This window comes from Eretmochelys imbricata, chromosome 3 (assembly GCF_965152235.1).
Source record: "Eretmochelys imbricata isolate rEreImb1 chromosome 3, rEreImb1.hap1, whole genome shotgun sequence".
Taxonomy (NCBI): Eukaryota; Metazoa; Chordata; order Testudines; family Cheloniidae; genus Eretmochelys; species Eretmochelys imbricata.
The window spans coordinates 103,777,390-103,800,333 of record NC_135574.1 but is presented as its reverse complement, the minus strand read 5'-3'; the positions used below and the strand labels follow the sequence as shown (position 1 = coordinate 103,800,333).

Sequence of the window (22,944 nt, the reverse complement as noted above, 5' to 3'; positions counted from 1 at the left end):
GAGCTTAATTATCTCTCTTCTGATATGTGGTTTATTAAATTGAAGATCCAGTTTCTGCTCTCAGTTAAACCAGTATAAATCCAGAATAATTCCATTGACTTCAAAGGAGTTACTCTGGATTTATGGCAGTATAACAAAGCACAATTTAGCCCAAAGTATGTTGAGATTTTTCACACAAGTACTCTTGCCTGCTTAGTTACAAAACAGTCAAAAATGTCCCTCCAGTAAAACAGGAATTTGAAAGGATCTGCAAATAATTATCAGAACCAGTTGTCAGAAATCACTTAGTCAACAATACAATATAAATGAAACAGAAGAATCATTTTAATTAGCTCGTTTACACATATATTTGGTATATAAGAACATCTCGTTGTAATTCATACTAGTTTCACCCCAGCTAATTATACTTTATAGGCTGAATTCAGCCTAATTTAGAAGAGAAGCACCAGATGAAACAGCATATACTTCCGTATACCAAAGCTCATATCAGAAGAGGAAAGACTCTTACCTAGCATGCAAACACATTTGGCATTCTGATCAGGACTATCAAATGAGATTTCTCCACACCTCTGAAAGAGAAAGAGGGACATATTTAATGTGAGACCCTGTGACAGCGTTCCTAAAACTTGTATATCTGTGTTCTCTGTTGCCTTTATTCCCCTCAGCACTGGTAAGATACAGAGATGCATAATCCAAGGGCAGATGGCATGGTCAGAAGACTTTCTGGTAGCCCAAATTTTAGGATGAGAAAACAACAATTTGCTTATATTGACAGGTTTCAGAGTAACAGCCGTGTTAGTCTGTATTCGCAAAAAGAAAAGGAGTACTTGTGGCACCTTAGAGACTAACCAATTTATTTGAGCATGAGCTTTCGTGAGCTATAGCTCACTTCATCGGATGCATACCGTGGAAACTGCAGCAGACTTTATATATACACAGAGAATATGAAACAATACCTCCTCCCACCCCACTGTCCTGCTGGTAATAGCTTATCTAAAGTGATCATCAGGTTGGGCCATTTCCAGCACAAATCCAGGTTTTCTCACCCTCCACCCCCCGACACAAATTCACTCTCCTGCTGGTGATAGCCCATCCAAAGTGACAACTCTTTACACAATGTGCATGATAATCAAGTTGGGCCATTTCCTGCACAAATCCAGGTTCTCTCACCCCCTCACCCCCCTCCCAAAAACCACACACACAAACTCGCTATCCTGCTGGTAATAGACTTCCGATGAAGTGAGCTGTAGCTCACAAAAGCTTATGCTCAAATAAATTGGTTAGTCTCTAAGGTGCCACAAATACTCCTTTTCTTCTAGCTATAAAAGAATTTTTCAGACCATGTCAAAGCCTCTTCAAAAAGAATACACTGGGGGATAGAATATAAGATGGATAATTTTAAACAAGAGATAGAAACAGTTTCTAAAGAGACCACAGGCTCTGTACCTGCTAGTAAAAAATACAGGACTTCTTTGGTTGTGTTGAACATAAGCTCCAAACAAAGGAACATCTCTAATAAATAGTTTGTTATCATACATTCATTTGTTTATATTCTGAGAAACCAAGAATACTTTTCTATCTCTAAGACTAACATCTATGGGTAAAGAATATGTTTGTAAAGCACAATTAAATTATAGCACTATGTATGTGAGTTTTATTATTAATGAATAATCTACATAGATACATAGTTTTCATGGCACATGTTGCATGTAATATGGTTTATATTTTTAAGAATATTTCACTCACTCTCTTATCTAGGAGGAAATTGGTTTTCATATTCATGAGAGCATAATTTATAGAAGTTTATGTGAAAAAAGACAAATTTTTGTCCTATGACTACAGGGCTGTTAATGGGCCACTTTACATTGAATGGTCCATTAGGATATGTGCTAACTACTTATGCCTACACTATAAATTTATATCAGCATAACTACGTTGCTCAGGGGGTGTGAAAAATCCACACCCTGAGCAACGCAGTTATACCGACCTAACCTCCTGGTTTACAAGCAGGAGGGCTTCTCCCGTTGACAAAGCTACTGCTTCTCATGGAGGTGGATTAACTATGTCAAAGCACTATAGCAGTTCAGCTGTAGTGTTTTAAGTTTCAGAGTAACAGCCGTGTTAGTCTGTATTCGCAAAAAGAAAAGGAGTACTTGTGGCACCTTAGAGACTAACCAATTTATTTGAGCATAAGTGAGCTGTAGCTCACGAAAGCTTATGCTCAAATAAATTGGTTAGTCTCTAAGGTGCCACAAGTACTCCTAGTGTTTTAAGTATAGATCTGTGCTGAATACCTTTCCCAGAGGTGAAGAAGAGCTCTGTGTAGCTCAAAAGCTTGGATCTCTCTCACCAGCAGAAGTGGTCCAATAATAGATATTACCTCACCCACCTTATCTCTCTAAATTTTCAAGTAGTGATTTAAAGCAAAGTACATTTTCTTACATATTTTTATATAAATAAGGATAGTTTACGTCCTCCCTTAACCTAATAGTTATATATTATCTATAATATGCCTTACAAAGTTTATAACAATTTATCAATCATAGAATCATAGAATATCAGGGTTGGAAGGGTCCTCAGGAGGTCAATAATGAGTTACAAAAAATAATTAATCCTCATAACAACTCTTGTTAAAAATGTGAGGATTGTTAGCCCTATTTTTCATATCAGAAAACCAAATCATAAGATTTATGCAATTTATATAAGGCCATAGAGGAAAACAGTATCAGAATCAGGAATGCCTGGTCTTGTTCAGAGACAATTGCAATATGCTCTCTGGTCCTTTGCATAGATAACCTTGTCATTTTAAATTCAAACTGGTAAAAGTTTATAGCGCTGCAAATACACTGGTGCATCTTATGAGTTTGATTCAAATCAATGGAAAGACTCCCATCAATGTCAATGGTGATTGGATTGGGCCCTTATAAATAAATAGGTGTAATTTCAAGTCACTCAACTCCAAGTCTGTGGCGATAGTTGTAACTATGGGCAAAATTAAGAATTAAACCATAAGCCGGTGTCAAATACTATAGAAACAATAGTGCACATTGTAACCCCATTCACCATATTTTGTTATTCTGAATATTTTATACTCTGTAGTGTCAATGCTCCTGGGAGCAGAGCACATCTTATATAGTAAAGCAAAAGTCCACATTACTAAGCAGTTTTGGCTAGCCCCTCAAAGTATCTCTTCTCCTTCTGCTTTCTTTCCAGTTTAATTTCCTTTAACCTTTTCAGTACCTGTACCATTTTCTCTTGTGTAAAGTGAAGTGATTAGTACCTTTCCTTTCAAGTACATTTTATTGTTTCATAGTCAGTGACAGTTATAGCAAGAATCCAAAACATCAGGTAAAAAGTAAACAAGGCTGAAGATGATACAGAACAACAGCATCCTAATTAGACTAAACATTTGGGACCTGCCATTTTTACACTCTCCTTCACTTCCCCCACACCAAAATAAATAAATAAATAAACAAACAAGCGAACAAAAGCCCCACTCCCATACACAACCACTTAATATATCAGTGCATCTAAAAAGAGCAACCTGATGCCCTATATTAACCCTCCCTAGCATCCAGCCCTGTTCTCCCGAAAGATTTCAAAAGACAGCACCAGTATTTCAAAGTAAATTATAAGAAAGCTCCCCCACCAGTTCATCCACAGCAGACTCAGAAATTTTCTTTCTGTTCTTTATGGGAAAAAATAATCTTCCAATTCCTTCTTTTCGCTGCAAGATCAGAATGTTTATTCATATGCAGGCAGTGGCATTGGAACAATTTTTATAGTAGGGGTACTGAAAGCCATTGAACAAAACTGTAAACCAGGTATATGATGGAAACCACTTCAAGCCGGGGGGTGCTACCGGACCCCCAGCATCCCTAGTTCCAGCATCATTCTATGCAGCAATTTAACAAAGTGCAGCAGAGCTAAATGGAACTGTAATGGGGTGCACTCACCTCTTGTGAGTGTCCCCTGCCTCAGTGCTTGTGCCTGCTCTCTCTCTCGGTTTGTGATGGGTCTTTGGTGACTCAGCCCTCCAGCCAAGTCACACACAGTCTGTCTGTGTGATAAAGCAAAGCAAACCCCTTCTGGGGTATAAATCCAACAGGGGGCCTATTTCAGCACCCTCTGTAAGATCCTTCAATCTGCAGCCCTATCCTGGGGCTCACTCTTCAATCAGTTCAGCATGTCCTATCACAGTACCCCAGTCCAAGCGGTCTCTCAGCCCCTTCTAGGTTCCCTCGAATTAGCCCTGCTCTTTAAGCAGTCCCCGCCCTGATGTGGGGCCACACACCCCAAGGCTCCCTCCCTGGAGATTTCATGTCTCTGGGCCTTTCTGGCCCCAGTTCTTCAGCTGGGCCACTAAAAAAGCTCAGGCCACTTTCCCAGTGGCTGGTGGGGAGGAGAGACCTGGGCTCGCCCTCTACTTCAGATCCCATCCCAGGGACCCTATAAATAGCAGCCAACCACCACATCCCTTTAAATACATTACATTGCTGCTACGATTCCCTGGGCCACTTCCCCATGGTTCCAGCACATTCTTTACCCTTACCTTAGGGCCTTGTACTGGTGGAATCCCAGCAGCCATCCCAGAGCACTATCCACTCTCCTCCAGCTCTAGCAAGGAACTGATCTCACTGTGGCCTAATTGGCTGCTTCCCATACAGCCGCTCTGGGTAGCTTGGGGGTACATCTACAGTACGAAATTATTTCAAAATTATTCGATTTGAATTTTCGGAAGCAATTTTATACATTCGGTCTTGTGTGTCCCCACTAAAGAGCGTGATTTCGGCGGAGTGCGTCCACAGTACCGAGACATCCAATGTCGGAGCAGTGCACTGTGGGTAGCTATCCCACAGTTCCCGCAGTCCCCACCGCCCATTGGAATTCTGGGTTAAGCTCCCAGTGCATGATGAGGCAAAAACATTCTTGTGAGTGTTTCTGGGTGTGTGTCGTCAGTCGCTCCTCCCACCGTGAAAGCTACGGCAGACAATTCTTTCACGCCTTTTTGGCGTGCAGACGCCATACTGCTTTCAGGAGACGGTGCAGTACAGTGCACCACTTCTCTCCTGGTACTATGAATCCACCTCGCATTTCCTCTCGTCTTTCTATGTAATCTCTATAAGTATCTACTCTTTCTCTTCCTCATCAACCGCTTCCGCTGCCAACTCTGCTCGGCCATCGTGAACCGAGCAACACAGCTTCTGCCGCCAACTCTGCTCTCCCGCTCTTGCCACACTCCTGAGCTTCTCCATGTTGCCTGTCCTGGGCTTCTGCCTCCGTGAAAGCTACAGAAGACAACCATTTCCCGCCTTTTTTTGGCTATCGTGAACTGAACAGCTGCCACTCTGCTCTCCTACATTTCATGCCCTTTTTCCAGGATTACCCATGCAGGCGCCATAGCGTGGCAAGCATGGAGCCCGCTCAGATCTCCGCTGCAGTTTTGACCACTGTAAAATTCTTCACGCATTATCCAGCAGTATGTGCAGTACCTGCAAAACCGGGCGAGGAAGTGATGACAACGCGATTACGATAGTAATGAGGAGATGGACACAGATGTTCCTAGAAGCATGGCATGTAGCGATTGGGAGATAATGGTGGCGCTGGGCCAGGTTCATGCCGTGGAACGCTGATTCTGGGCCTGGGAAACAAGCACAGACTAGTGGGACCGCACAGTGTTGCAGGTATGGGATGATTCCCAGTGGCTGAGAAACTTTCGTATGCATAGGACCACTTTCATGGAACTTTGTGACTTGCTGTCCCCTGCCCTGAAGTGCAAAGACACCAAAATGAGAGCAGCCCTCACAGTTGAGAAGCAAGTGGCCACAGCCCTGTAGAAGCTTGCAACACCCGACAGCTACCGGTCAGTCGGGAATCAGTTTGGAGTGAGCAAATCTACTGTGGGAGCTGCTGTGCTGCAAGTAGCCAACGCAATCATTGACCAGCTGCTACCAAGGGTAGTGACTTTGGGAAATGTGCAGACCATTGTGGATGGCTTTAATGCGCTCAGGTTCCCTAACTGCGGCGGGGGATAGATGGAACGCATATCCCTATCTTGGCCCCGAATCACCGGGGCGGACAGTATGTAAACCGCAAGGGGTACTTTTCCATGGTGCTGCAGGCACTGGTGGATAACAAGGGACGTTTCACCGACATCAGCGTGGGATGGCTGGGAAAGGTGCATGACGCTTGCATCTTCAGGAACTCTGGTCTGTTTGAACAGCTGCAGGAAGGGACTTACTTCCCAGACCAGAAAATTACTGTTGGGGATGTTGAAATGCCTATAGTTTTCCTCGGGGACTCAGCCTACCCCTTAATGCCATGGCTCATGAACCTGTACACAGGCACCCTGGACAGTAGTAAGGAGCAGTTCAACTATAGGCTGAGCAAGTGCAGAATGGTGGTAGAATGTGCTTTTGGACTTTTGAAAGCTCGCTGGCATATTTTAATGACTCAGTTAGATCTCAGCACAACCAATATTCCAGTTGTAATTGCTGCTTCTTGTGTGCGCCACAATATCTGTGAGACTAAGGGGGAGACGTTTGTGGTGGGGTGGGAGGTTGAGGCAACTCGCCTGGTGGCCAATTTCGCACAGCCAGACAACAGGGCTATTAGAAGAGCCCAGCAGGGTGTGCTGCGCATCAGAGAAGCTTTGAAAGCCAGTTTCATGACTGGCCAGGGTATGGTGTGACAGTTGTGTTTGTTTCTCTTGAAGTTACCTGCCCCCTACATATATGAAAGAAAATAAAGTCACAACTGTTTAAAAACCATTCTTTATTATTTGTTGCACAACACATTGAGAGAAATCAGAAGGTAGACCGGTGGGGGTGCGGGGTGGAGAGGGTGGAGGAGGAGGGAAGGACAAGTCCAGAAACCAAATCAAAATTTCAGATATACCAGCTTTCTGCTGTTTGTGCAATCCTCTGGGGTTGAGTGTGTGGGTCCCTGTAGCCTCCCCTGCCGTGTTCTTGGGCGTCTGGGTGAGGAGGCTATGGAACTTGGGGAGGAGGGAGGGCAGTTATACAGGGGCTGCAGTGGCAGTCTGTGGTCTTGCTGCCTTTCCCGCATTAGATCCACCATACAGCGGAGCATGTCAGTTTGCTCCCCCATGAGCTTGACCATAGCATCCTGCCTGCTCTCATCACGTGCGTCCCTCCTCTCTTTGTGTTCATTTAACGCTTTATGGGACTCCGCAATTGTTTGCCTCCACGCATTCAGCTGTTCCCTATTAGTGTGGGAGGACTGCATAAGTTCGGTGAACATGTTGTCCTGAGTTCAATTTTTCCGCCTTCTTATCTGGACCAGCCTCTGGGATGGAGTAGACAGGGGCAGCGTTGAAACATTTGCACCTGCGGGAGGAGAAAAAGGGAGGATAGTATTTTAAAAGATACATTTTAGAGAACAAAGGGGACACTGTTTCTCAGTGAAACAGGCAATTCATAGTACACAGCACATGCTCTTTCTGTACAAGGTCGCATTTTGCCTCTTATTCTGAAGTGCCTGCCACGTTGGTGTGAGTAAGCCATCACGTGCGGCCAGGCAACAGAATTCAGCTTGCCGGCAGCCATGGTAAGCCCTAGGGGCACGCGGGGTTCTGCTTCTTCCGCATTCATTGCAATGCTTTCAAACTGCCAGGCCCCCTTTCCCATAGCAAGCAATGCCTGGTGGGTTTGCCATAGAAAAGGAGGGCCTGTGGGCTCTCTGGGATGATTGCTTCACACAACGCCCCTCAACACCCACCCCCACTGTGTGGCTTTGATAAGGCTCTGAGCAGGGATGAGCCCTTTAAACTAAACGCGAACAGCCCAGCGCAGCTGGGTTTTCCCCCCCCCCCACTCCCACCCCCATTCCCACCCCCACCCCCCCTCCCCGGCTCCGATCAGGCTCTCACTCACCAGAAGTGCCTTCTCCAGGGTCATGGTCCGGGAGCCCACACTGGGAGTGGGAGGAGGCTATTGGGTCCAGCGTTTAGTTCCTGGCTAGGGGGGAAAACAGATTCCCCACTTGCCGCCTGTGCACTGTCCTCCTCCTCCTCTCTTCCTCTTTGTCCGCCAATAACTCCTCCTCCTCACTCCGTGCAACTCCCTGCTTGCAGGTGTCCACGGACAGTGGTGGGGTAGTGGTGGCATTACCCCCATAATTGCATGCAGCTCATGGTAGAAGTGGCATGTATGGGGCTGTGACCCAGAGCGCCCGTTCGCCTCCCTGGCTTTTTGGTACGTTTGGCTGAGCTCCTTGATTTTTGTAGGACTCTGCTCTGTGTCCTTGGAGTAGCATCTTTCCGTCGTGGCTCTGGAGACTTTAGCGTACGTATTTGCGTTTCTTTTTTTGGAACATAGTTCTGCCATAACAGATTCATCTCTCTAACATGCAATGAGATCCAGTACCTCCATAGAACCATAGAATATCAGGGTTGGAAGGGACCTCAGGAGTCTAGTCCAACCCCCTGCTCAAAGCAGGACCAATCCCCAATTTTTGCCCCCGATCCCTAAATGGCCCCCTCAAGGATTGAACTCACAACCCTGAGTTTAGCAGGCCAATGCTCAAACCACTGAGCTATCCCTCTCCCCCAAATAGAAGGTTTCTAACCATCATAGAATATCAGGGTTAGAAGGGACCTCAGGAGGTCATCCAGTCCAACCCCCTGCTCAAAGCTGGACCAATCCCCAATTTTTGGCCCAGATCCCTAAGTGACCTCCTCAAGAATTGAACTCACAGTCCTGGGTTTAGCAAGCCAATGCTCAAACCACTGAGCTATCCCTCCCCTCTCATGGACCTTCATTTAGGTAAACAGAGCTGACAAGCTAACAAATGTGGGAGGAAACAGCTTTGAGCAAGGAAGTGAAATATTATCTGGGCTATAAAGACAGTGAGCTGAACCTCAAGTGAGAAGCAATTGAATCAATTGATTGTGTACCATATTAGGGTATTCTAAAACTGACAGACCCCGGCTGTCGGGATCGAACCTGGGACCTCTGGAGCTTAGTGCATGAGCCTCTACTGCATGAGCTAAAAGCCAACTCTCTTTCGGACCATGCTGGAGTTCATCTGCGAATCTGGGACTGCATGGTCTCTTGTGATGGTGGACTGTGCTGATGGTGACCAAGCAGGAAATGAAATTCAAAAGTTCCCGGGGCTTTTACTGCCTATCTGGCTAGTGAATCGGAGTTGAGAGTGTTGTCCAGAGCGGTCACAAGGGAGCATTCTGGGATAGCTCCCGGAGACCAATAACGTCGAATTGCGTCCACAGTACCTGTAACCTGGAACTGCGATCTCAATTTTAGCGCTACTCCACTTGCTGAGGTGGAGTACAGAATTTAGAATACCCTAATTAAAGAGCCCTTTAAATTGAAAAAACCGGTTTGGTCATGTGGACGGAATCAGTTTTATTTCGAATTAACTCAGCTAATTCTGAAATAACCGCGTACTGTAGACCAGGCCTTGGAGGATCTCTCTAATGTCCTTTTCTGGGGCAGGGTGTGGCAGGGCCACAAGGCCTCCAGCAGGGGGGGCTCAAGGCCTAGTCCACCTTGTAACAGGAACATATCCACATTCCCCTAAAATATTCAAGCTCCTGTCCTCTCCCATATCTCATTTACATTTTCCACTTGTGACCCACAGGAAGACACGTCTGGACAAATTAGGCCAAATGTAGAGCTGTACCTGCTTTACCATAGTCAATGGAATCACAACAGGGCTGATTTAAGGCTTGGCTACATGGGGAAAGTGAGTGGAATAGCTATTCTGGAATAGCTCCTTGTGTGGATATTCTGTTCGGGAACAAATGCGTTTATATTCCAAAATAATTACTCCACTTTGAAAGTCCACTAGTTATTCCCAAATAAAGATACTTTTATTTGAAAAGAGAGTGTCTACTGTCCACATGGAACACTATTCTGGAATAGTTTATTCCGCATTAGTTATTCTGGGCAATTTCCCCGTGTACACAAATCCGGAGGCCAATTTTGTTTGAAAAAGTCAACTAAATCCTTTATTTACAAAATTTTAAGTTGCTGAGGCAATAATGTTGCTAAATTCACTAGCATTTTACCTTGGTTAGCCTTTCTAGCTTGAACTTCCCCACATCATTTGATACTCATTATAAATCAAACTCTCTTTTCTAACCAATAAGGGACATTAGTACTACATGTCTCATATCCATTGGGAAAACTGCCAAAAGAAATTAATTCCTTTCTCATCTATTTTTGCCATGGGGTTACCAAAAGTTGTTTACTATCCTAATGGATTTGCTTTTTTTTTTTCTACTGCTGGTGGAAAAGTCGCATGTTGTGTATCTTCTATGGAATGAGAAACTTTCTCTCTGAAATCCTTTCGTGTTGACTTGTAGTTCACCTTGTCTGTTATGCATAAATAGATCATATATATTTATTCAGACTTGCTCTGCACATCAGGTTTTTTTAGGTGCATTACTGAAGTTAAAAGCATAAGCAGCAATTAAAAACATAATGAAAGAGGATTAAATACAAATCTCTCTCCTCAAAACTTTCCCAACATAAGTAATATCATAATTAGATGGAGCTTGCTCTGGGGTTGGGAAAGACTATTATTGTATATAACTGTTACAGGGTGTCCTGCAATAGGATTTTGTATGGAGGTGTGGAGTTACTCTGCTGATTCACTCTAACAGACTGGGCGAGTCTTATTTGAACTAATTCAAGCAGACAAATAGGAGAATACACAGGATGTCCTGCAGGAGAAGCCTTGAAAATAAGCCAGTCTGGGAGAAAATTTGGGCAACGGTCTATGTTGAACTGTTTAAAAGTACCGACTTACTCAAGGTAGACCTGATCAAAAATTGGAATTTCCATCCATGGATGGGCTGCCCAGCCAGACTACAACTCCCGTGATGATGCACTCTGGTCATGTCACTTATGTTGCACCATGGCACTTAATCTAGAGGGGAATCTGCACCGCTACAGACTAGGGACCGAATGGCTTGGCAGCACTTCTGCAGAAAAGGACCTAGGGGTTACAGTGGACGAGAAGCTGGATATGAGTCAACAGTGTGCTCTCATTGCCAAAAAGGCTAATGGCATTCTGGGCTGTATAAGTAGGGGTATTGCCAGCAGATCGAGGGATGTGATCGTTCCCCTCTATTCGACATTGGTGAGGCCTCATCTGGAGTACTGTGTCCAGTTTTGGGCCCCACACTACAAGAAGGATATGCAAAAATTGGAAAGCGTCCAGCAGAGGGCAACAAAAATGATTAGGGGACTGGAACACATGATTTATGAGGAGAGGCTGAGGGAACTGGGATTGTTTAGTCTGCAGAAGAGAAGAATGAGAGGGGATTTGATAGCTGCTTTCAACTACCTGAAAGGGGGTTCCAAAGAGGATGGATCTAGACTGTTCTCAGCAGTAGCAGATGACAGAACAAGAAGTAATGATCTCAAGTTGCAGTGGGGGAGGGTTAGGTTGGATATTAGGAAAAACTATTTCACTAGGAGGGTGGTGAAACACTGGAATGCGTGACCTAGGGAGGTGGTGGAATTTCCTTCCTTTGAGGTTTTTAAGGTCAGGCTTGACAAAGCCCTGGCTGTGATGATTTAATTGGGGATTGGTCCTGCTCTGAGCAGGGGGTTGGACTAGGTGACCTCCTGAGGTCCCTTCCAACCCTGATATTCTAGGATTCTATGAATGGGGGCATGTGGCACCCCACTACAATTCTCATGAGGCACCACGGCAGCGTAAGTGGACACAAATTAATGTTGAACTGACCCAAAATTAAATATTTTGATTCAGTTCAACAACCTAAAATATTATTTGGGTGAACTTGACCTGAAATGAAGTATTTTGTTTTGATTTTCCTTTTGGAAAATTGAAAAAATTTAAGCGAAGTTGAAAATTTTGATTTTGGGGGAAGCTGCTCTTTTCCGTCCAAACACATTCTGACACAATTTCATGACCAGCGATGTCCCCCTTGGGACATTTTTATTTAAGTTCTGTTTCTGAAGACAGAGGGTGAAATCTTGACCCCATTTAACTCAGTGAGGGCATGCCTACAAGTACAGAGTTGGAGCGGTGCAGCTGCACTGCTGCAGTTCATCTGGTGAAGATGCTCTATGCCAATGGAGGAGAGCTCTCCCATCGGCATTGTAAAACCATCTCCACAATCAGCAGAAGCAACGTCAGCTGGAGAAGCTCTCCCACCGACATAGTGTTGTGCATATGAGCACCTATGTCCATGTAACTTATGTCGCTCAGAGGGGTGGTTTATTCATACCCCTGAGCGACATAAATTATGCTGACTTAGACTGTAGTGTAGACATAGGCTGAGAGTATTGCCATTAACTACACTGTAGCCAGGATTTCACAAAAGACTATACACAAATCACAGGAAAGGGATGAGTTTTGGACAGCACCTCAGTCAAGCAACCACATGGAGACTCGATGTATTCACAAGCATATATGAAAAGTACTGGACAATATCCTTGGCATTAAAGTCAGTGGAATTACCTCAGTTTACACAAGTTAAAGATCAGGCCAAAACCCAGTGGAAATCGTATTGTCTGAGAATTTCTGCTTACATTTTTTTCTAAGCCTCTCAGACGCTACTGTTATGTTCCATACATATTGAGATAAGCAACATATATATATATTTAGGAGGTGTGTCCTCAGTAAGCTAAGCTTACTCAATATTTTCCAAGAATTCATTTGATTTTTCTTGACACTTTACTGAGGCAATACATTCTGCTGCTTGCAAGAGCAGAGGGAAATGGATAATGCAGAACAACATTATTTGGTTAAAAAGCTTAACTTTTTTATTCATTTCCCCATTTCACCATACTGCATATGCTTTCGCATTCTGACAGATTTATGGATAAAAATGCAGAATTTAATGCATTTTGATGCCAAAATAGACAGAAAGCTTCTGTGCTCCTATGGAAAACTATGGGGGGAATGGGACTGTCTCTGAAGCAATAAATGCTTCTTTTGTTTTGTTTTTTTTTCTCTTTTACAGTGGTTGTTTCTAATTTAAACTTTCCTGGCATTTTGCAGGCAATAAAAAAAGTGGAAAACCAAAGATTTCCCCATTTTAAAATATACAGCCCTAATCCTCTCCATTATAGAAATGCTCTACTTTATTTATATATAAATACTTATATAGGCACTAGCAGTTAAGCCATCTGTGAGGCTCTGTCAGTGTGGTAAAACAGCTACCTGCATAAAAGGAGGTTGGAACTTTTCATTTGCTTTAAAAACAGCTGGCATTTTGTATAAATATATGAAAATAAAGGTTATAGCAATTTCAGTAAGGGTCAGAGTTAGTGGTCCTCTGGCACAGACTCTCTTCAGTTATGTTCCTAAAACTGCCTGAAAATAGGAGGTTGCATGATATTCTTAGGTTTAAGTGATGAGCAAAAAAGCAAGCAAGACGTGAGTCAACATCAGTGCTGAGAAAATATAGGAACATACGAATTGCCGTACTTGTCAACCCTTTGGTTCAGCTAGTCCTGAATTCTGTTTCTGCCAGTGGCCAGATGCTTCTGAGGATGATGCAAGAAACCCTGAAGATATGGGGTAATCTTGCCCCTGTGAAAGTCTAATCCTAATCCCTAACAAATAAGAGATTGGTTTAAGGCCTGAAGCACAAGGTTTTATATCCCTTCCAATACAATAATCAGTGATTATTTAAACTGTTTCTGTTCTTATCCATATAAATGTCAACAAATCCTTTCTGAATTTTGCTAAATTCTTAGCCTCAATGATATCCAGTGACAGTGAATCCCGCAGTCTAATTATGCATTGTGTGAAAAAGTATTTCCTTTTATCAGTTTTGAATTTGACACCTTTCAGCTTCAGATTGCAATGCCCAGAGAAGGGAACAAGGCCCAGCCCCCCAGGAACTAGGTGTGACGGGTTCGGTCAGAGACCCCCTTGGGACGGTCACCTGATGTGCTAGAATTACCTCTAAGCCTGTTTTCCCTGCCATCTTGGGACTCCAGAACCCCTGCCTTGTTGAGCCAGACACACTAGCCTGCTGCAACACAGACCCAGGTCTGGTCCATGCCCCCAAAGCTGCAGACTTTAACCAAAAATTGCTCAGCAGGTCACCACTCTCCAGCACCCAGACACTCAGCTCCCAATGGGATCCAAACCCCAAATAAATCTGTTTTACTCTGTATAAAGTTTATACAGGGTAAACTCATAAATTGTCCACCCTCTATAACACTAATAGAGAGATATGCGCAGCTGTTTGCTCCCCCAGGTATTAATCACTTACTCTGGGTCTACTAATAAACAAAAGTGATTTTATTAAGTATAAAAAGTAGGATTTAAGTGGTTTCAGGTAATAACAGACAGAACAAAGTAAGTCACCAAGCAAAATAAATCAAAAAACATCAAAGTCTAATACAGTACATCAACAAAACTGTTCACAGGTAAAATCTCACCCTCAGAGATGCTCCAATAAGCTTCTTTCACAGACTAGACTCCTTCCTAGTCTGGGCCCAATCCTTTCCTCAGTACAATTCTTGTTAGTTCCAGCTCATGTGGCAACTAGGGGATTTCTCATGACTGGCCGCCCCCTTTGTTCTGTTCCACCCCCTTTTATAGCTTTGGCCCAAGGCGGGAATCTTTTGTCTCTCTGGGTCCCCACTCCTCCTTCTAAATGGGAAAGTACCAGATTTAAGCTGGATTTCAGCACCATGTGACATGGCCACCTGTCCGGTGAGACCCCCAGACTCCATTCATCCTGGGCTAGCTTACACGAACACAGGAAGGCTTTCAAGTAAACAGAGCCATTTACAACCAATTGTCCTAGTCAATGGGAGCCATCAAGATTCTGAACCGCCATCAATGGCCCACACTTTGCATAATTACAATAGGACCCCAGAGTTATACTTTTTTTCTAGCTTCAGATACAAGAATGATACATACATAAAAACAGGAAGAATATATTCAGTAGGTTGTAACTTTTGTTATGATACCATACAAGAGACCTTTTCCATAAAGCATATTTCAGTTACATCATATTTACACTCATAAGCATATTTCCATAAAACATATGGAGTGCAATGTCACACCAGGAAACACTCCTGTGGGGTGACCTCACGTCCCCAGGCCATGCCACCGCACCAGGCTGGTAGGGCAAGCCACCGACAGCCTTCTCATACAGAAGTCACGGACAGAGAAGTCATAGACAAATGGACAAGTCATGGTATCTATGATATTTTTGCCATGAAGACAAACCCACAGCCCTACACATTACCAACATGGGAATCACTAATGCCTCATGAGAAAGGTCATAGGTCAAATCTTAGACATTACTGGAAATTGAGGCCAGATTCAGCAAAGCATCCCTATCAGCAAAGCCCTCAAGCATACTATTTGTTATTACTAAGGCAAATATTGCAGAATCAAGCAAATTACCATCATACCAAATTTTAGTGTATGGGCTTTCTATTTTCCCTATTTGACATCAGCATGATGCATAGTTATTCAATCAAACGTCAGGTGGCACATTAGTGTTGAATTCTTTAATGATATAGCATCTTCTGGAGCTCAGTTGCTATAGAGTAGCAGGGCTGTGCCTGGGCAAATTTTATTTGAAATTATGTTTCCTTTTCCTAGCTTCCTTTGTGAAAGGGCAGGTTTCACTCTGATCCAAGCAGTTAAAATGCATTAGTCTAACAACAGTTCAGGATTCTGTCAATCTCCAGCAAAAACCTGGCTCTGCAGTTGGTTCTGGTATTTACCGTGCTGCAGACCCTCAGCCAGTCAAAATAGAAGACACAACCAAATGAGTAATTACACTAAATTGACCAAAAATTCCCAAGAAAACCATTGTTGCCAGAAGTCAGCAACTACTCTGTGGGCTAACTATCCTGAGGTGAACCTTAAGGAAGTTCATTCCCTCACAAACCTGTGATTTACTATGGTTAGGAGTTGTTTGAAATGGATTAATGTTGTTGGAAAATGGACATAGCAACTTAACAGCTTTGTTTTCTTCTTCAGTCAAGGAAAAAATGTTAGCTTAACAGTGTGTGTGACTTCATTATACAGGTGCCAGCAGAATTGACACCACTGAGGATCTGTCAGTGTTTCAGTATAAATTTCCTATTTTTAGATGTTTATAGGTTGGGCTCTACGAGGTGAAACGTGGACTACAAAAGTCTCAGCCATTTTTATTTTTAATAAAGTAATCTGTCACAGTGAGGTGTGCATTAGCAGGCTATTAGGGCACACCTTTCAGGTATGTCGTGGTTGCCTGCAGTCATCCAAGAAGCACACCAATAGCCCAGTGTGCTGGCATGAAACCCCATCATAGGCTGGAAAGGGATTAATAGTCAATTATGGCACTGGTGCAACAGATGTACTTAATTAGTTGCTTTTCAACCAGAGGGGTGTGACTGGGAGGTATCAGGTGACAACTTAATGGATACCTGGGCCCCATCAACAGGCAGAACCACAGGGAACAGAGGGACTTCTGTCAGGGAGCCTGAGCCTCAGAGAGACTCTTTCTGAGGGGTGCACGCTAAATGCCGGAGCAGAGGGAGAAGCTGTGTTGTAGCTGAAGGAGGCAACTTAAAATGGAGAGGCTCTGATTATTCATTTGAGCTTTTCATAGAATCATAGAATCATAGAATATCAGGGTTGGAAGGGACCCCTGAAGGTCATCTAGTCCAACCCCCTGCTCGAAGCAGGACCAATTCCCAGTTAAATCATCCCAGCCAGGGCTTTGTCAAGCCTGACCTTAAAAACCTCTAAGGAAGGAGATTCTACCACCTCCCTAGGTAACGCATTCCAGTGTTTCACCACCCTCTTAGTGAAAAAGTTTTTCCTAATATCCAATCTAAACCTCCCCCACTGCAACTTGAGACCATTACTCCTCGTTCTGTCATCTGCTACCATTGAGAACAGTCTAGAGCCATCCTCTTTGGAACCCCCTTTCAGGTAGTTGAAAGCAGCTATCAAATCCCCCCTCATTCTTCTCTTCTGCAGGCTAAACAATCCCAGCTCCCTCAGCCTCTCCTCATAAGTCATGTGTTCTAGACCCCTAATCATTTTTGTTGCCCTTCACTGGACTCTCTCCAATTTATCCACATCCTTCTTGTAGTGTGGGGCCCAAAACTGGACGCAGTACTCCAGATGAGGCCTCACCAATGTCGAATAGAGGGGAACGATCACGTCCCTCGATCTGCTCGCTATGCCCCTACTTATACATCCCAAAATGCCATTGGCCTTCTTGGCAACAAGGGCACACTGCTGACTCATATCCAGCTTCTCGTCCACTGTCACCCCTAGGTCCTTTTCCGCAGAACTGCTTCCTAGCCATTCGGTCTCTAGTCTGTAGCGGTGCATTGGATTCTTCCATCCTAAGTGCAGGACCCTGCACTTATCCTTATTGAACCTCCTCAGATTTCTTTTGGCCCAATCCTCCAATTTGTCTAGGTCCTTCTGTATCCTATCCCTCCCCTCCAGCATATCTACCACTCCTCCCAGTTTAGTATCATCCGCAAATTTGCTGAGAGTGCAATCCACACCATCCTCCAGATCATTTATGAAGATATTGAACAAAACCGGCCCCAGGACCGACCCTTGGGACACTCCACTTGATACCGGCTGCCAACTAGACATGGAGCCATTGATCACTACCCGTTGAGCCCGACAATCTAGCCATCTTTCTACCCACCTTATAGTGCATTCATCCAGCCCATACTTCCTTAACTTGCTGACAAGAATACTGTGGGAGACCGTGTCAAAAGCTTTGCTAAAGTCAAGAAACAATACATCCACTGCTTTCCCTTCATCCACAGAACCAGTAATCTCATGATAAAAGGCGATTAGATTAGTCAGGCATGACCTTCCCTTGGTGAATCCATGCTGGCTGTTCCTGATCACTTTCCTCTCATGCAAGTGCACCAGGATTGATTCTTTGAGGACCTGCTCCATGATTTTTCCAGGGACTGAGGTGAGGCTGACTGGCCTGTAGTTCCCAGGATCCTCCTTCTTCCCTTTTTTAAAGATTGGCACTACATTAGCCTTTTTCCAGTCATCCGGGACTTCCCCCGTTCACCACGAGTTTTCAAAGATAATGGCCAATGGCTCTGCAATCACAGCCGCCAATTCCTTCAGCACTCTCGGATGCAACTCGTCCGGCCCCATGGACTTGTGCATGTCCAGCTTTTCTAAATAGTCCCTAACCACCTCTATCTCCACAGAGGGCTGGCCATCTCTTCCCCATTTTGTGATGCCCAGCGCAGCAGTCTGGGAGCTGACCTTGTCAGTGAAAACAGAGGCAAAAAAAGCATTGAGTACATTAGCTTTTTCCACATCCTCTGTCACTAGGTTGCCTCCCTCATTCAGTAAGGGGCCCACACTTTCCTTGGCTTTCTTCTTGTTGCCAACATACCTGAAAAAACCCTTCTTGTTACTCTTGACATCTCTCGCTAGCTGCAGCTCCAGGTGCGATTTGGCCCTCCTGATTTCATTCCTACATGCCCGAGTAATATTTTTATACTCTTCCCTGGTCATATGTCCAACCTTCCACTTCTTGTAAGCTTCTTTTTTATGTTTAAGATCCGCTAGGATTTCACCATTAAGCCAAGCTGGTCGCCTGCCATATTTACTATTCTTTTGACTCATTGGGATGGTTTGTCCCTGTAACCTCAACAGGGATTCCTTGAAATACAGCCAGCTCTCCTGGACTCCTTTCCCCTTCAAGTTAGTCCCCCAGGGGATCCTGGCCATCCCTTCCCTGAGGGAGTCGAAGTCTGCTTTCCTGAAGTCCAGGGTCCGTATCCTGCTGCTTACCTTTCTTCCCTGCGTCAGGATCCTGAACTCAACCAACTCATGGTCACTGCCTCCCAGATTCCCATCCACTTTTGCTTCCCCCACTAATTCTACCCGGTTTGTGAGCAGCAGGTCAAGAAAAGCGCCCCCCCTAGTTGGCTCCTCTAGCACTTGCGCCAGAAAATTGTCCCCTATGCTTTCCAAAAACTTCCTGGATTGTCTATGCACCGCAGTATTGCTCTCCCAGCAGATATCAGGAAAATTAAAGTCACCCATGAGAATCAGGGCGTGCGATCTAGTAGCTTCCGTGAGCTGCCGGAAGAAAGCCTCATCTACCTCATCCCCCTGGTCCGGTGGTCTATAGCAGACTCCCACCACTGCATCACTCTTGTTGCACACCCTTCTAAACTTAATCCTTTTGTTCTCTTGAAAGGGGTTAGACTTAGATGCTTCTCAGGGGGAGGGCTGAACTGCACCCAGAGACGGATAATCTCCAAGCAGCACCAGAGTCACAGATTCCTGCAACATCGTGCCCTGACACAAGGGGACACTCTAATGGCAACTGTGTGAATCACCGCCTAGAAGTGCACACCCCAGCAGTGGTGCACTGATATTAAAGTATGGTTCAACTTTAAAATTAATTGTAAAAAATGTAAAATGTCTGTGTATTATGTAATGTATCCGTCCTCCACAAAAAATAGTTCTTAACAGAAGGAAAATAGAAAACAGTAGGGAAAAATTGCAAACACTTTTTCTCTACTATTTGTTTAAAACTTTTTAAAGGCTATTTGGTTTTAAACAGTAGCCTGGTGAACTACATGACTACTTGCCCTCCTTCTAAATCCTACAAGTACCTCTGTCCCTTTTAGGTATATTTTAAGGAAAGTGGCTAATCACAACTCTCATTTTCTACTGAAAGGAACTAAATATATAGAAATATTTTGAAATATAAGTCTTCAGTTCAACTTGATCAGACTAAAGCCCATCAGTATTAGCAAACCTTTGGAAAGTGGTCTGCATGATTTAGTCGTATATACTGTGAAAACACACCTCTTATGTCAAGGCTCAATTTTTTCCCCTCTGGCATTAGGGAGGTCTGGAGTAAATGAGTCCTACTCTGGAGTTTTAATTCTTACACTTGTTTACTTACAATATTTACAGGGTAGGCCCTAGGGTTGGCTCCAGAGGTTTCTTTAAACAAAGAAAAAAATACATTTTCTAACTCCCAGTGCACTATTGTCTTTTCTTATGCTGCCTTTCAATCATCAGCCATCCTCTCTAACCCACTCTGGGACCAAATACACTGAGAACTATGGTGGTCCTCCCCAAACCGAAATAAACACAAGATTTCCCTCAGAGAAAAAATAGATCTTTACCTAGGAGAAGCCTTTTCCCTTTACTGTACACAACCCTTCTGCACCCTGCTTCCTATCCCTTCTCTCCCACAAGAAGAGGTTTTTAAAGATCACATATTCGGTGTCCATAATTAACTTGAGGTAACCTCTTTTCACAGTTCATAGGAAAAAGAGCTTTATCCATTATATGACTGAAATACCTGCCTTTAACCATCCTTTCAGAACTGTCAGGTCTGATTTTGTCACAATACTTATTTAATGCCAGATACATCTTGGCGAAGCATGTGAGAGCAGCCTCCAATATTTTATACTACGACCTGTCCCACCAGTATATCTGATTGTTATTGTGGTGTTTACTATATGAATACAAGTGGTTAATTCATGAAGGGGTTAGCTGCATGTATGCCGGAAGGGAGACAAAGACCTGATATGGAAACCCTTGATGGACACACACTGGAAACACTCAATGGACAATGCTGGAGCCATTTGCTGTGATGTGCTGACTAGCCACCTCCTCCCACATTTGCTAACAGGTTTCTCCAGAAATGTCTCAACACTTTGAATAAGGAGGGAGATCAAAGCCTCATGAAGGTTAAAACACAAAAACACTCTCTTGAGGAGAGCAGACGGTTAAGGGGAAACTAAAGCAGGAGATTGCTGGGGAGCAGTCTGACACCCAGATTCTACAAGCTGAGGTGTCTGGGATAAGATAGGGCTACCTAGAACTATAGGTAAGATAGATACGCATGTAGACCCTTTGAGTTTAAAAACCCTCTACTCTGGGTTATGCTTTGTTCCAGCTGTTATGATTAAACAACAGTTTGTTTTGAAAAGGCTGTTCTGGGTCACAGCTCCCAAAAGAAAGACTTGCAGGACCCAAACCTAGACGGGCCTACTGAGTCATCACAGTTGGTACCCAGGGGACCCAGTCTCAGTATGGGAGAATGATGGGATTCCACGCCAGGACAGCTGAAGGCACAAGACCTAGTACGTGAAGGGTACACTCAATGAGACCAGACGAGGTGACAGAGAAGCAGCTAGTTCTGAACTGTGTCAGATCAATACTGTGTGATCAGTACTTGTATTCCATCCACTCGTGACTTGATCAAGCAGTTCTGAAGCTGCAATATGAACATAAGAAACTTTGGGTGGGATTTTCAAAAAGCAGTAACAAGGCACTATGGGATAACCCGGAGCATTATATTAATTTTGCTCTGTGGTGCCTATTGAAGAACAGAGGCATGGAGTGCGGCATATAGAAGTACATTTTTACAAATGAAGAGCAGAAGACAGAGTGCAGGGAAACCTGATCCAGCATTAATGAAAGCACTGCTTCATGGCCATCAAGTGACTCCTATCTAGTAGCAGAAAAGGACTAAAACAGTACTACATAACTAAGTGCCTCATTAACATGATAATCTCACTTAAGTCCATGCTTCCTTGTATTTTTTTCCATTGGATATGATTCTGGTTGTACCTCTCAGACATCTTTGGGTCATTTGCTTTATGCTCTAATTTTACAGCTACTGTGCTAGAGCCCATAACCAGCAAAAGCTCAATGCACTGTATACAGTAGTGTCCACAGTATCTACAAATCTTCTGTACAAACACCATGATTCAAAGTTTTTTGTGGGCACCTATCCAGCAAGTGACCAAATGGATGTTTACACAGTACAAAGGAGGATTTATAATGGACTTCTAGCACCTTGACACAGAGATGCTCCTGTACACAAAACTATCAATTAAATGTCTATTGATATTTGTACAGGTTTTTTTTAAAATGTAACTCAAGCCATGGAACTAAGTAACCGCAGTGCAAGTGAAAATAACTTCCAAAACGTCAGTGTAACATGCACATTACTAGTTCCTACAAGCAAAGCTGCTGAACCCACAAAACAGCAAGCACTGTTTTACAGGAAAAAGAGCTGCTTTTTCACCAAACGTGATGTCAAACAGTTGAGTGTATTCCAACTCTCAAAAAGTTATTACAGTTACATCCTACCCCTGTCAGTGCATGTAATTCCCACTGACATCAGCTTTACATGCAGATCACAAGGACAGTAGGGTCTATAACAATAACTTTGTCTGCATGGAAGATTAAAGTTGCACAGGGCACCCCTGAAACTTCTTCAGAATTTCAAACCCCCTTGACCCACAAACATGGCTGGTGTTTTGTTATTTACCACCAGGACCAGATGCCACAGCGCTTGGCACTATATAAATATTTAAAATAGAAGTTCATGTCTTTTGCTGTGTAGTTGTGGTTTCCAAGGTTACTGCTTCTTGATGCAGTGCTAGAAGTGTGAATTTTTGCGCACTGGAACTAATTCCCAGAGTACAGAGTCTCTTCTGGAGTCTTTGTTTTCTTTTAGCAATATTTTTGCATGTGTGAAAGTGCTGGTTTGAAACAGGCATATCATTGGCAATCATTGCACAAAGCTTCTCTTGCTAGCTCTTCTCCATACTGATGTAACATCACCTCTGTTATTCTGGAGTCTAGTCGAGATCAATTGTGCCCAGCTGTGAGGTGGACATTGTAATAGGAAAATGGCAGAAGAAAGCTGGTGCAAATGATTCTCTTCTTTGTGGTGAAACATATTGGGTGAAATTCATTTCTAGTTGACTCAGAGAATGAATTTTTTCACGCAGCTTCCTGTTCCTGTTCTCATGCTGGCATATGGCCTTCCTAAGTGATGACTGCTGTGATTCCATACACAAAGAGCAAGCATATCACTTCATGGCTTATTTTCGATTATGGCAAACAATAAGAATGAACAAAAGTAAAGGCTCTACGGGAACAAAATGGCTCCTGAGTCTGCACACAGATGGTGTC

The 22,944-nt window shown here is 43.7% G+C and overlaps 1 protein-coding gene across 2 annotated transcripts in view; it reads right to left on the bottom strand.

Moving 5' to 3' along the window:
- PDE7B (phosphodiesterase 7B) overlaps positions 1-22,944 on the bottom strand; it is a 277,514-nt gene that overhangs the window by 190,037 nt on the left and 64,533 nt on the right. Inside the window, exon 2 of one of the 2 annotated variants that reach the window (XM_077811766.1) lies at positions 509-569. In XM_077811766.1, coding sequence (XP_077667892.1) covers positions 509-569 — 61 coding nt within the window. Of the gene's footprint in view, positions 1-508; positions 591-22,944 lie in introns of those variants that run through there. The other variant, XM_077811765.1, reaches the window with a different exon arrangement.